The sequence below is a fragment of the Lissotriton vulgaris genome, chromosome 5, assembly GCF_964263255.1.
Source record: "Lissotriton vulgaris chromosome 5, aLisVul1.2, whole genome shotgun sequence".
NCBI classification, from domain to species: Eukaryota; Metazoa; Chordata; class Amphibia; order Caudata; family Salamandridae; genus Lissotriton; species Lissotriton vulgaris.
This window is the reverse complement of record NC_141693.1, coordinates 101697465-101713161: the sequence shown is the minus strand read 5'-3', so window position 1 is coordinate 101713161 and position 15697 is coordinate 101697465. Positions and strand designations below refer to the sequence as shown.

At 47.9% G+C, this 15697-nt stretch overlaps 1 protein-coding gene across 1 annotated transcript in view; it reads left to right on the top strand.

Annotated features, from left to right (window-relative positions):
- CNTRL (centriolin) overlaps nt 1–15697 on the top strand; it is an 857679-nt gene that overhangs the window by 294200 nt on the left and 547782 nt on the right. Inside the window, exon 16 of the mRNA XM_086920986.1 lies at nt 6139–6284. Coding sequence (XP_086777112.1) covers nt 6139–6284 — 146 coding nt within the window. The remainder of the gene's footprint in view (nt 1–6138; nt 6285–15697) is intronic.

The following is a 15697-nucleotide window of genomic DNA, read 5'->3' as shown; positions in this document are numbered from 1 at the left end:
AGGGAAACTGCTGGTGGCACTTAAGACCTTGGACCCCTAGCACCTTAGGTCCAAAGGGCACATTTGAACTCCGACTGCACGTATTGTTTGCTCTACGCGTGTTGTTCCTCCCATAGGTAAACATTGTAGAGTTTGAGGAGCATGATTAAACACAGTTATTTGAGCTATTTTACTGTTTTCTTCTAAAATCGATATCTCCTAACGTTATTTTGAAGATCTTGATGTCTAAATTCCTATAAAAATATACATTATTTTTATACATTGATCTCAGATTTCTTATTGAGTTTGTGAACCATTTATTGACTGTGTGTACAACAAATGCTTAACACTCCCCTCTGATAAGCCTTAGCTGCTCAACCACACTACCACAAATAGAGCACTTGGGGTTATTAAAGCAAGCCCTTTAAACCAAATAAGGGTCGTCTGGACTTTTTGCATAGTGTGCATCACAACATAAAAAGCCAGCTTCCTACATACATAATAATCCACCCAGCACATTGCTGTTACCTTAGGTTTGTGGTAAGTGGCCAACATTATCAATTCAAAGTTCTACACTTTAGGGACTACCGCACCTAGGGTCTTCCCAAAGTGTTTGACTGTGTTTGCAGCTCACTTACGAAGAAACAGCATCCCCGTCTTCCTTTACCTAGACGATTGGCTGATAAGGAGCTCAAGCAAACAACAGTGTCCTGCTCACACACACAGAACAATGGAGCTATTACACAATCTGGGCTGTACCCTGGGAAAATCCAACCTACACTATTAGAAAATCAAACCTTTCTTGGGCCAATCCTAAACTCAGTGACAGGGAAAGTCTATCTCAGTCCTTCTCGAATTCAAGCTTTTCAGTTTCTGCTGCCTCTTTTCCAGCCAAATTGTCAAATAACAGTTCGCACAGTCATGCGCTTATTAGGGTTGATGGCATCCTGCCTCGTCATTGTTTTGCACGTCAGGCTTCACATGCGTCCACCCCAAGAGTGCTCAACGAAGCAATGGTCACAAGCCGAGGGTCTCTGGGCGTATCTGGTGTTGTTAAAGGCCAGTTCATTTCACTCTCTAAAGTGATAGAACACCAACACTTTGCAACAGGGCAGGCCTTTTCTAGACTGTATTCCACACATGACCATTACCACGAATGCATCCCTCATGTGATGGGGAGCACACCTACAAAACACAAATGTTCAAGGTCTATGGACTCCCCTCCAATAGGCATCGTACATAAGCTACCTGGAGCTGCTAGCGATTTAACTATCACTCGAGGCTTTTTTCTGCCACATTCATCACAAAACCGCTCTAATCAAAACAGAAAACATGACTGCAATATAGTACTTTCAGAAGCAGGGGGGCACACACTTACCCCTAACTGTCCACGTTAGCACACATCATTTGATGATGGGCGATACTCAACAAAGTCCACCTTTTAGAAGAACATCTACCAAGAGTGGACAATGACTTTGCAAATCTGCTCAGCAGAATGCAGCCACAAATCCACGAGTGGGAACTTCACCTTCAAGTCCTAGTCCCATACTTCCAAATGTGGGGGTTTCCCGACACCTGTTTGCAACCTCTGGAAACACAAAATGTCCAAGCTTAGCCTTATGGATGAACTGGTCAGGGATATTTGCCTACGCTTTTCCGCCTCTCCCAATACTTCCATATGTATTCAGGAAACAACAGCAAACCCCCCTCACATGAATTCTAGTTGCTCCCACATGAGCCAGACAATCCTGGTTTACAGCCCTCCTCGAGGTCTGTCTAGTTCAGCATCAGAAGCTCCCCATCAACCCAGACTTTCTCACGCAACATTAGAGAACTCTAAGGCATCCCAATCCAAAGCAACTCAACCTATCAATTTGGCTCCTGAAATCCTAGAGTTTGGGTACCTTAATTTACCCCTTGAGTGCATGGATATCCTCATGGACGCCCATCACACCATCACTAGGGTCTATTATGCAGCAAAGTGGAAGAGACTAGTACACTACTGTCTTGCTAAACAGATCAACCCCCTAAAATCACAACATACAGGACATTGTCTGCTGCCTTTTTAATGTGCAACGTTCAGGACTAGCTTACACGTCTATTTGCTTACATTTGGCAGCCGTAGCAGCACACTTACAGAACAGGAGTCACTCCTACCTCTACAGGATCCCAGATTTCATGGAAGGTTTAAAAAGAGAAATTCCTCCCAGACACATGCCAAAACCATCCTGAAATCTGAATATAGTTCTCACAAGATTATTAGGGCCCACTTTTGAGCCCCTTCATTCTTGTCTGTTGCAATTTCTGTCATGGAAAGTAGCCTTCTTAATCGCTATTACTTCCCTTAGACATGTAAGATTCAAGCATAAACCCTAGAAGAACTTTTTTTTTTCAAAGTACATTCTGACAGTGTAGTTCTTTGAACCAACCCAAAGATCCTACCTAAGGTCTTATCTTCTTTTCGCCTCAAGCAAACCATAGATTTACCAGGTTTCTTTCCACCTCCAACCATAGTGGTAGAACAGGCGCTTTATACACTAGCAGGCACATGCATCAACCATTTTTGCGAGCGCAAACGGTGCGATTCGCAAAAACCAGCCATCTGCGCCCGCAAAAAGGGCATTTGTGATGCATCAAGGTTCAAAGCACTCGCAATTTGAGAATTTGCAATTATTTACGATTTATCACATTGCTATTGCATTTAAAGAATCACAATTTGCGATTCCTTAAATGCAATGCAAGAACCTCAGAATAGCGATTTCGCTAATAGGGGGTGCAAATTACCATGAAGTTGAACTTGATGGTAATTTGCAAAATACTTTGAAAAATGCACTTTAGTGATTTTTCAAAATTTCATGTAGCGCAAACACATGCCCTTGGGGCATGTGTGTGCGCAACATGGGTGCACATCACTATTTCAGGGGTGCAACAGGGTGTCATTTTGACACCCTTGCACCCTATTGGTACTCGCAAATTGCGCATGCAATCTCCCTTTCATTCCTATGGGCCTGTAGGTCCATAGGAATGAATGGGGAGCAATTCCTTAATTGCGACTCGCAAATTGCGAGTCGCAATTAAGGAATTTGTAGGAATCGCTATTTTCTCAGCGATTCCTACATGCATAGGCATTTGCGCTTCCTCATTAGCGCTTCCTCATTAGCGAATCCTTATTGTTCGCTAATAAGGAATCGCAAATGGCATGTTTGATGCATGTGCCTCTAGATTTTAAGTGAGCCCTTATGTACTATATAGATTGCACTCAAACATTTCATAAAACTCAACAGTTATTTGTAGCCTTCTCTAAACCTTGTAGAGGAACTGCTATTTCGAAGCAGGGAATTGCTCACTGGCTAGTCAGGGCTATTCAAACATGCTATGCCAAAGCCAAAAGGCAGCTTGTAGCACCTCCAACACCACACTCTACTAGGAACAAGCATTTGCAATGCAATAGGTCTCATATATACACACGTTTAAGCTATTGGCATTGTAAATGACAAAGCTCTTATTTATGTTTTAAAAACCAAAAAATAAATAAAAGGCAAAGTACAATGCCAATAGCATTCTCCGGCGACACAACCTTACAGGGAAAACTGCTTTCTAGTCTATACACAGCATGTGTATTTACAGCTACACATGGCACAAACGGAATATGTTAATTACCATGTAGACATCTGTTTATGGTATGTAGTGCTGTAGATTCACATGCGCCACCATCTTCCCCAGAAGCCCTGGGTTTCTGTAGATACCTTAGTTCCGTTTATTATTTTGTCTTGCCTATTACATGAACATCCTTATGCTTCACTATACTCTCTATCCTGCAGCTCCATTGGGGTAATTCGAAGAGCCAGGTCTTGAGGTCTTTTCTGAATTGGTCCAGTGTCGGGCTACCTCGGAGGTGAAGGGGGAGATCGTTCCAGGTTTTGGCTGTGATGTAGGAGAAGGACCTTCCACCCACTCTGTTCCTGTAGAAGCGTGGGACGGTGGCTAGGGAGAGGTCGGCTGAGCTGATGTTTCTCTTGGGGCATGGAAGGAGAGGTGGTTGTTGAGGTATTGTGGGCCGATGTTGAGGAGGGCCTTGTAGGCGTGCATTAGCAGCTTGAACGTCATTCTTCTTTTGATGGGTAGCCAGTGGAGGTCCCAGAGGTGTTGGGTGATGTGGCCGCATTGTGGGATATTGAGGATTAATCTGGCTGCGGCGTTCTGGGTGGTCTGGAGTTTTTTTTTTATTCCGGCACAGAGAGCCTTGCCATAGTCCAGTCTGCTGGTGATCAGGGCGTGAGTGACAGTTTTCCTGGAGTCAGAGGGTATTCATTTGAATGTTTTGCTTAGTATGCAGAGGGTGTTGAACATGCGAGGAGACGGCATTGATCTGGCGATTCATGGTGAGCGATGAGTCCAGTATGATGCCAAGGTTACATGTATGGTCTGTCTGGGTGGGTTTCTGAGGGCGGGGAGCCACCAGTTGTCATCCCCTGCTGAGGGAATGGAGCCGAGGATGAGGACTTCTGTTTTCTCTGAGTTGAGTTTCAGGCATCTGTTCTTCATCCAGGTTGCAACTGCTTTCACTCCTTCTTGGAAGTTGTGCCTGGTGATGTCGGGTTCCTTGGTGAGGGAGAGGATGGTCTGGGTGTCATCAGCGTAGGAGACGATGTTGAGCCCATGGTTTCTGACTATGGTTGCGAGGGGGGCCATGTAGACGTTGAAGAGGGTGGGGCTGAGTGAGGATCCTTGGGGTACTCCGCATCTGGTCTCTGTCGGTTCTGTGTTCCTTTAATTTCTACCTCTCAAACCAATTCCACTCCTTTTCCATACCACCTCTCATGAAGACCGTTTTCTACTTATGAAGGTAACACAGCAGCCACTGCAAAGTGCAGTGGGGCACGTTCCTCCAAAAAATAACATATTCTGTCTACCCTAGGTCGCCAAAGAAGTGCAGAGCTTATTAATCCATCTTGGGACTTGTGACACTGGAAATAAGGTAGTCCAATAAGAGAAAATCTAAATGCTGAGTTAAGCACAGATTCCATAGGCGCAGACAGAGACTTAGTTGGAAGTTTTTATTTATGACCAAGAGGTATATTGCAGAGCCCTTTTGTATAATGAAGATCCAGAGACTTCTGATTGTCACAGGCGCTGGGCTGGAGAAGTGTGTTTTCTATTTAGCATGATTTCGGCAAACCTAATGTATACCTATAACCCCAACAAGAGGTCTACTCTGCTCTATTCCATCGAAGAAGATCCAATTCATTAATGTAGTTGTGACTAGACAGGGTTGGTGAGGTACAGGGCTTAGCAGAGATGATGGTCCTCTTTCCTTCATTCTCCTTCCCTTCAAACTGTCTGTTTCCCGAAGCTTTTGAGTAACATAGCAGGCTGCATTTTTCTTGTACCTCAGGATGTAATCTCTGCATTAGACCCATCGCTTCCACTGGAGTCGATTCTAGGAGTCCCTTTGAAACTGGGTGCTGGTTTCCACCCACCACTGCAGAGTCATTAAGTGTGGTCTGTACGGAATCATATTCCTTTGGGGAAATCTTTGCTCTGCCATGGCCAATCGTCACTCTGGTAACAGATGCTCTCTCTTGGTGTTTCACTGCTTTTTCAGGAAGCTTGTTAGTGAGAATTTGATGATACCCAAAGCAGGCTCCATATAGATGTATTGGGCCTTAAGACTATCAAGTTAGCTCCTTCGGCTCTAATCTCACCCCTTCTAGGGAATGTCATGTACATTTGATCCTACTACACCACAACAGTTTTCTACCTGAAAAGTGGAGTTAAAGTGCAGTCACTTTCACTCCTCTTTTCTCAGTTTAAAGGTGATGCCATCACTGGTTTCAAATCAGGAGATAAATATATTTACTAATTTCGAAAAATCTTCCTATTTATCCTTTCAGTACCTTCTGCCTACAAAGTGATGCAAAATGTGATTTTGGTTTAAATCATTAATTACCTGAATTAGTTCTTAAAACGTAATTATTTTATTTAATAAATATCGAAACAAGAATTAAATAGAGTGTTTGTAAACATGATACATTTCTTTACTTTGTATTTTCACGATTCTTTGGAGATACAGGTTTGATGTTTGATATCAAAAGGGCACAGAATTGTGATTCCTACTCTGGAGTACTGCAGTCTGAAACATTTATCATGTTTTCGTAGGGCGATAATGATACATTGAGCAATCAACTTAAGGAGTTACATCGTCAGCGAGACCAGGCTGCTAATAACCTAATTCACCCTGATCAACTGACAGCTCGTGTGGCTGAGCTTAAAAGGAAACTTCAGACCGGAGTTGGAGAGCTCAGGTAAGTTGAATAAATAATGTAGTTAATATATCTCTTTAATTGAAGATAAGAAACAAAAAACATATTGAAAAAAGATGAAAACTTGGATCCTTGAAAGCCAAGTTTCAATTAATTTCCTCTCTGGGAGACAGATGGGAGGGGAGGCACTCAGAGCTAGTTTAGGGGGTCCGGAGCCTGTGCTCCTATGGGTAGATCAAAGACTCAAAAATTGGGGCTTTAGTTCCTGAGAAGGGTGAAAAGAGAGTTCTTAACAGGTTTGTCTAGACCTATGTCATAAAGACAGTCAATGGGGACAGGTGTGGCCTGCAGCCGATGAGAGCGGACGCGAGCTGAGGAGCTCTGACCGCTTCTTCCCCGTAATTCAATATCCTGAGCCCCGAATAGCCCTGGGAAGGTGGATTTCTAGACTGGGGGACTCCCGGTACTCTTAAGGCATGGCAGGGAGTCCCGATTGTCCACATGACTGCTGAACGAGAAGAAGAAACCGGTGTTTGCTGGCAAATGTGAAGCGGCGGCAAGATGGTGCCCATGCTGTGAATGGCAGTGCACAGCGATCATGACTCGCCGACGGAGCAGTAAAGCTCACTTGCGAGACCCATCCCACCGAGCCGTGAGCTTTGAGGACTTGTCGGCGGTGTGAGAGCGCCGCAGTCCTGAGTATCCCTGCGCGGCTACAGAGCGGCGAATACGAGCTATCGGGAGTGACCGCAAAATGGCGCCCGTACCTCCGATGGGCTGAAAAGCCTGATGTAGTTGTGAGACGCCCCTCCTTCCCTGCGGAGCTCCTGAACTCAGCGGCTAGTGGTGAGTGCCTGGAGATTGCAACGCCGTTTGTGCAGTGCTAGAGCTGCCTGCAACAGTCCGCCTGCGCTTGGTGTCTGTGGTTGGGAGACCCTGCGGGGACCGGCTAGAGAGGAGTTCACGCGCGGGGGCTACTCAGAGCGGCTAGACCAGGATATCAGAGGGAGCGACCAGAGACAGGGAGCTTTTCATTGCCCTCATCGCTGACGTTGGAACACTGCAGGGAGAACTAACCCGTAAAGCTGCAAGGAGGCGATCAAGGTCCAGCAGCACCGATTGCAAAATGGCGGCCATGCCGTAGATAACTTGATGAGGCTGCCACGGCAGAGAGACGCCCCTGCTTCCCCAGGGGGCTCCGGAGCACGACAAGCAGAGACAGGAGCTTTGGGAGTGCAGCGCCTCGTAAGAGGCACCAGAGTTATCATTGCAGACCCGCCTGACCCTGGTAACTGTAGCTGGGAGAACCCGGGGTGTGAGGCCGGACTAGCACCCGCACAGGAGGGAGCTTGGGCATACCGATCCAGGCCCATGATGGGGGCGAACAGTGATAGGTAGCCTTCAACTGCCTCGGTCATCGACTCAGCATCGTAAATGAAGATTTCGCGCCTGCAGGAGTAGATCGAAGATGGGCGCCCATGCGGTGAACGGCATTAAATAACTACTGCGACTAACTGCCAACAAAGCAGGCCCCAGAAGAGGACCCCATTCCACCCAACAGGCATCCCGATTCCCAAGCACAAGGGGGAAAATCAGAACCCCCACCGCGGGGATCCGGAATGAGCCTGCATCTGGCGGCGGAGCACTGCAGGGTCATCGCCGGTGAGTGGGGTGTGCCTGCGCAGTGATTGTGGAGAGTGCAACGGATTGCCTGCCCTTCACATATGTCAACGAGGGGAGGCCGCAGAGATTGATTGGGACGAGCTGACACCGACAAACGCCGGGGGGCCACTACCAGGACCCATGTGCCACTGGGCGGTGGTTCCTACATTGGGACCACTAGCCACCGGAAGCAACGGCGGTGTCTTGCATGCGAGTTAGAAGAGGCGACCCGGCGGAATTGGTGGTGCTCCGACGCATTACTCACAGCGGACACAGAGCTCGATCCAACTCAACACCAGTACGTAGCATCTTTGAGATGGGGAGAACGCAAAAGAAACAGGGGTTTGCTGTCCTTAGCCTGGATGCCACTGGAACCCACTCCGAAGAGGAGGTTGAATTGCCCGAAAGAAATGGAGACCCAACCACCCAGAAACCTACATTGGCTGACATCATGCAGGCCATAACTGCCTCTAGAGAGGCGCTGAAAGGGAAAATCGATGCTATTGGAACAGACCTCAGCTTGCTAAAGGACGATCATCGTAAGCTGAAGGACAGAGTGCCAGCAGTGTGAAAGAGAAGAGCGGCCTGCCAGAATCTGTCCACGAAATGCGCCGATCCCTCACTCAGTGAAGGAAGGTCGCGTCGTAACAACATCCGAATCATCGGGATTCCAGAAAAACTTGGAGGACTGGCTCCGTTCTGAAGTGGCTCCAACAGGACTATCCCCCTTCTACGCCCAGGAACAAGCTCACAGAGTTCCAGCTAAACCCCTAAAACCAGGGGTTCCTCCCCAGCCTATTGTGGCCAGACTTCTACACTTTCGGGACAGAGACAACATTTTGCAAAAGCCCTGCCAAAAACAGGAACTGCGCATCGACAAGAACAATGTCATGATTTTCCTGGATTTTACAAGGGAAGTACAACGAAGCAGGACGTCCTTCGCTGCAATAAAGGCCAAACTATGCAAATCGAACCTGCCCTATGCAATGTTATTTCATGCTCTGCTTCGTGTGGCGGACCCGACGGGGGCTCGCTTCTTCAACACGCCACAAGAAGCTTGGGACTGGCTTGTAACTCGCAGATCGGTAGATCAGCTTGCTTCAGCTCCTAGGACCCCGCAGCAGATCCTCGCAACCATAGGGTTGGAACCAAGACTCCTTTGCCCAGAGAACTTAGTCTTGAACATCGCAAAGCGCAGTGTCAGCGAACTTATGCCTTCCGTACATTGACTGATGAGTAACATCCAGTTGGACTGGGCCTTGATGTCTCGATCATTTACTGGGGGGGGGGGCACTGTGGCGTACTTAACACAGTTCTTGTCGGGTGACCACCCCTTCCACTGTCACTGGACGATTGTTAGTTCTACTACGGTTTGGACGGGAATTCTTTCTTGGATACATCTTCTGGGGAAGGGCAGTTGGGGTCGTTTCTATAGTTGTTTTTTTAAGGGGATCCAGGCGTGTCACGGGGTAAAGTTTAAGGGTCGTGACCATAAGCTACAACAATGGGATCCCCATTAGGCTAGAATAGTCTCTCGTGGAATGTGCGGGGTATGCACTCTATGGTCAGGCACCATAAGATACACTCTTATTTGACCCTTAGAGGCATTCAGATCGCATTCCTCCAAGAAGCTCATATGCTAGCAAAGGAAGGGAAGGCGTTGCAATGCAGCTGGAGGGGTTAGGCTTATTACACCACATACTCCACCTTTGCGACGGGAGTATTGATATGGGTAAGGGCAGGTGTTCCATTCCAATGCACAACACAACTGATTGACCCAGAGGGCAGATATGTGGTGGTGTCGGGGAGCCTAGACGGTAGGGACCTCACACTAGGTAGTATTTATGCACCCAACTCAGACCAACCGGCCTTCTTCTCTCTACTATCAGGAAAGTTGGCGACCGTCCTCACTGGGTTGATGCTTTTGGGGAGCGACTTTAATTGCACCTCTGGCGTTACCCTTGACCGATCTCACCCTCCACTCCATAATGCACCTGCACACAAACTGGCAGACTCACGCCGTAATTTGGCAACAGAAAGGGGGCTTAATTGACACCTGAAGGGCACAACACTCCATGACCCGAGATTACTACTTCCTCTCGGCCCTCCACGAATTACATGTCAGACTGGATGCCATTCTGTGCTCACCTGATGTCAATGACTGGGTTGGCTGCAGCGAATACCTCACCAGGACACTCTCTGACCACAACCCTGTTCTGGTGCATTTACAATGGTCATGTGCGCGCCCATAAATCCCCACCTGGCGCTTGCGCCCGGAGGCCTTAGACGACCAAGCTTTCCGCATTACAATAGGCACAGCTATCACTAACTACTTTCAAGACAACAGGGGTACAGCCACATCCTCCCACGTGGAGTGGGGCGCCTGTAAAGCAGTCCTTAGGGGGAGCTGCATATCTGAGATGGTTGGAGTTCGGAAGGTTCTCCTCCAAGATATAAAGAGAGATGACGAGCGCCTGCGCGCCCTGGAAAAGGACAGACCCGAAAACCCAGATAAACAGCAGGATTTACTAGAGGCTAGGGAGGCAGTAGCCACACAGGTAGAGCACCTGCGATGCTTTGATTACTAAAACTACATAACTTGGGCACACTCGGAGAGGGACAAATCGGGGGCCCTTCTAGCCTGGTTGGCCAACCCGGTCAGACGTGGGTCAGTCATACTGGAGATTAGAGACCAGAATGGGGTAGCCAGATTTGACCAACAGGGGATCAATGACTTTTTTTTGGAATATTATACTGAGCTCCATCGAAGTCAGCTTTCCCCAACGGATAAGGAACTTCAGGAGTTCATGCAAGGGGTTGTTCTACCTGCACTGGATGAGGATACAGCAATTTCGCTAGGACGAGAGATCAAAGTAAGGAAGGTTCGTGGAGCTATCAAGAGTATGACCCGCATTAAAACCCCAGGCACTGATGTTCTCCCGATAGAATTTTACCTCACATACATTGACCTCTTAGCTCCCAAACTCGTACAATTATATAATGATGTCAAGAGACTTGGCAAACTCCCTGTCTCCACTAGAGAAGCGATCATCATCCCTTTGCTAAAGCCGGGCAAGTAGGTGTGGGATAAAACGGTGTACCGCCCCTATCCATGCTCAATCTATATCTATATCTATACTAATATTATAAAGAGAGAGCCCAAACCTTTGAGGCGGGTAATCTCAGGAACCACAGCACTAATCACAACATCCAATACAGCATTGGAAAGGGCAGTTGCAGCAGAAGGACATAGGCTATACAGATGCCCACTATATACATTTGAAAGGTAAAAGAACCTTACCAGCAAAGTAGTCCCTTGTGGGCGTGGGCGTGGGCGGGGTGCGGCATGACGACAAAAAAAAGCGTTCCTTAAACGTGTGGGTTGTGCTGGGGGCGTGTGCTGGGGGCGTGAACAAGGCCAATGGGCGCAGCAATTGCAATTGCGCGGCAGCAAGGGGTGTGGCCAATGGGCGCGACAACCGGCAACAATCGCGCGGCACATCCCCCCCCAAAAAAGCGTGCCTTGAGGGCGTGTGGAAAACAAACGTCTGTGTTGGGCCGGGGCGTGGCCAAGGCCAATGGGTGCGGCAATTGCGCGGGAGCAAGGGGCGTGGCCAATGGGCGCGGCAATTGCCGGGGCTTAGGCGGGGGCAGACGTGACGGATCGTGCCTGCGGGGACAATAACTGCACAGTATCCTGCACGCTGTCAGCCAGTCAACTCTCTGCATAAATGACCGTGCCTGCGGGGACACTAACTGCAGCGTCTCCTGCGCGCTGTCACACACTCAACTCTCTGCATAAACGAATTGACACCAGCCGCACAACATCAACCAGGGCTGGAGCCGGGCTCAGGCAGCGGATGACGCAACTAAGCATGCCTGCTGGGACACTAACCTTTGAACTAACTGCACTTTCCCACACGCGCAGCGTCTCTAGCGCGCGCTGTCACCCACTCAACTCTCTGCATCAACGACTTTACACCACAAGCACAACATCAAACAAAATTGGAGCCGGGCCTCAAGCGGGGGATGACGCGATTCAGCGTGCCTGCGGGGACACGAAATTTACAACTGAATGCACTTTCACACACGCTTACCTACGGAAGTGGAGTACATACACACTACAGACTTCTGCTAATACTTCTTACTCCGAGATACACACAGTATCTGCACACACATGCCTAACTATTGTGACACTTAATGCAAAAAATGTTCTCTACCGCAAGATTTTAAAATAAATTTCCCTTGCCTATTACGCACATTCTATTTCATACCCGGACAACGGTGGGACGGGCTGCTAGTCTTGATGATAAAATACTAAGTAGAATTTTTGCCTTCCGTTTTCTCCCTCACATGACCACCCTTATACATAGCGACCAGTCCGGGTTCATCCTCACTAGAAACACAGCACTCAATATCAGAAGGCTCATGCGCATCCTGGAAGCGGACACTTATCACGTGGATGCTGCCACGATATTTGCAGTGGACATAGAAAAAGCCTTTGCCAGTCTGGAGTGGGCTTTCCTATTCCATGTGATGTGGAAAATGGGGCCCGGGTTTGGCTTCGTGAACTGGACGGCTCTTTTTTGCTCTGACTCCACTGCCAGAATTAAAACTGGGGGGGGGGGGGCTAATCTCTGACGCTTGTAGGGTGGGGAGGGGCACGCAACAGGGTTGTCCCCTCTCCCCACTGTTATTTGCGCTGGCGATGGAGCCCTTAGCAGCACATGCCAGATCAGGGTGGGCAGATCGAGGGCTCGACGTAAATGGACAGGTTCATCATATTGCCTTATATGCTGACAACCGTTTGCTTTTCCTTGCTGACTCGGGAACAGAACTCCTTGGGGCAAAAAAACCTACTCCACGCTCTCAGCAGGGTAGCAGGATTGAAGGTGAACTGGTCGAAATCTTGCCTGTTCCCAGCATGTGGAGATAGGGTAGGTCTGCTGCACACAGAGGGTGTGAATTGGGAAGACATATGTCTTGCCTATCTGGGCGCACATATTTACCACAAACAAGAGGGTAATATTGGGAAGGCTATCAGAGGGGCAAAAGCCAACTTTGAATTCTGGTGTTCTTTGCTGCTGTCAGTAGCGGGACGTGGGGCCCTTCTTAAAATGATAACTTTCCTGAGGCTCTTATAATACTTTCGGACCTTACCGACCTGAATCCCGGCAAAGTATTTCACGCAGCTTCGCTCAATGGAGACAGCCTTCCTTTGGGGCAAGGGCAGACGCAGGGTGGCGCTCAGTACATTCATGCGCAGAAGGCGGCCTGGCTGTCCCAGACTATGAGCCCTATTACTTGGCAGCACAATTTCAATGGCTTACGCAGTGGGTGTCGAGGGCCACTAGGGGAGATGACGAGCACAGGGAAGATTTGGGGCCCCTATTGTTGCTGTCCTGCGTTATTCTGCGGCTCCCGGTCAACACTGCGACCCTCACCCTGGAACTTACCACGGCACGAAAATGCTGGAACATATATTTGCGAAGAGCCTCTATTAAATACCCTTATGCACCGGAAATACCATTGATAATGTGCAGGGCCCTGCCACACAGTGGCATTTGGCAGAGATTGGAGACTTGAACAGAACAAGGGCTGACTACCATAGGGGACCTATATGAGGAGGGTGCCATGATCCCGTTTAATGATCTGCAAACCTGCTTTGACTATCCCGGGGGAGATTTCCTACAGTACACGGCCCTCACTGCGGCTATCAGGAAGCACCGGGGTAGGGGATTTACAGAACCAACAACTTCCATGGGCTTCCAATATGTAGTGTTGGCAGCAGGCACTTTTAAAGCAGTGACGTGCCTCTATAGACGCATGGCGCTGGAATCTTTACTCCCCCTGTCTGTCCTTATTAAATGATAGTCTGTGACCTCCCCTATCAGTTTTAACCCGCAACCACATTCCACCACTCCATCACACCAATCACATCACTTGCACGCATCATACGGCATCTCTCAAAAAGATGTCCGCCAAAGCAAACCTTCGGGGGACCCGTAGGGCATTCCAGCGCCTGCCCGACGATGGGCACCTCCCTATGATGAAGCATGACATCCACTTGGGGGTGTGTGAGGGCAACATGAGACAGTTTTGTTGACTGTCTTTATGACATAGCTCTAGGCACACCTGCTAGGAACTCTCTTTTCTCCGTCCTCGAAAGCCATGCAGACCAAGCTTTTAAAAACCACGACCCAAATATTTTAGAATGACAAGCTTTCATGACCCACCTGGTTTTAATGGACATGAGACAAGTATTTTTTTAATGCGACTAAACCATTGTGTGGTACAACACTGTCATTTACAGTGAGCACATTTTCCATTCAAATGGCCACTTAATTTGCACGGTCGTGCAGTTTTGCTGACAATAATATATTGCACATAAATGGTATTGTATGGACATAGAGTGTCAGATGCCAAGCTGTGATCTTATATCATTTGTGCCTCACCATGTTGTGATTCTATTAAAATCTGTTTCCATCACACTTCAGAATTACATTAAAAATGCTTCATTTTTGCTTTCCTAACTTCTGAATGTATGCAGTTCATTTGCTGGTATTTACATTTTGTTGTATGTTACAAAAAATGACATCCTACTTGTGCTTGAATCATTCCCCGTCGTCGAGATGGGAGTCTTCGGTATAAAAAAAAGCAATGCTTAGATAAATACAAAACAGAAAAAAAGGCCTAGGCCCATTTCCATTTTGTAGCCCATAACAGTCATTATGTAAAAGAGACTAAACTTTTCCCTGAACCAATCAGGACCTCTCACCCTCTAGAACACTCCTGAGAGAGCCATAGCCCCTTAGACTTTCTACTGCACGTTGTGCTAGGGAGTCTCCTTTGAGCTCTGCTCAAACTTTCTCTTGCTACTTTAGATTTGGAGTGTTTGTTTAGAGCCTGTGCCACTTGTTCCAAGAAGAGGCTCTCTACTGATGACTCTCATGCTGACTGAATTTACTGTCTTTATCCGGACCATCAAGCTAACTACTGTAAGGTATGTCGTACCTTTTCAAGTAAAACCCTAAGGGACCGTGAAGGACGCCTTTTGCTATGGCTGCAAAAGCTTAAGGCCAGAAAGAAGGTTATCTCCAGTGATAACAATGAGGCATCCTCTTCTTCATCTAGGAGGTCTCAGAAGAGAAAGAAATCACCTCATACTCATTCCTCAGAGGAGCGCCCTAAGAAGGCCCTCAAAAAGACCACTCATAGGTCTTCTGGGCGCAGTCCCTCAAAATCTCCTCAAGGTACAGAAAAGGAGAGTAAAGGACATGCTTCAGGGGATTAGCCTGCAAAAAAGACTGGTTCTGAGCCGTCTAAATCACCCCCTCAGGTCAAACAATCCTTCAAGAAGCCTTCCTCAATGCCTCCTGAGGTAAAATCAACGAAATCTGTATCGTCGACGGGATCGTCAACGAAGAAGACTTCGTCGACAAAGAAGACTTCGTCGTCGATGACAAAAATTGAGGTAAAGTTAGTCCCAAAGAAGCCTTCCTGACCTGGTACTGATGACTCTATCGACGATGTCACTGTCGACGCCGGTATCGTCGACTACAATGACAACTGCTCCATCGACGGGCTCGTTGACGACGACGGTAACTACGTCGGCGGTTAAGGCACTACTGTTGATGTCAGCAACGGTGACATCGGTGATCTCGTCGACGAGGGAAAAAACACCGGAGAAGTTGAAAGTGGTCCGGAAGAGTAGCATTACACCAGAAATCGACTCACTGAGCAAAATTGCGCCTCTTGTACCATCACACCTGCTGGAGGAGCAGGATTTAGAG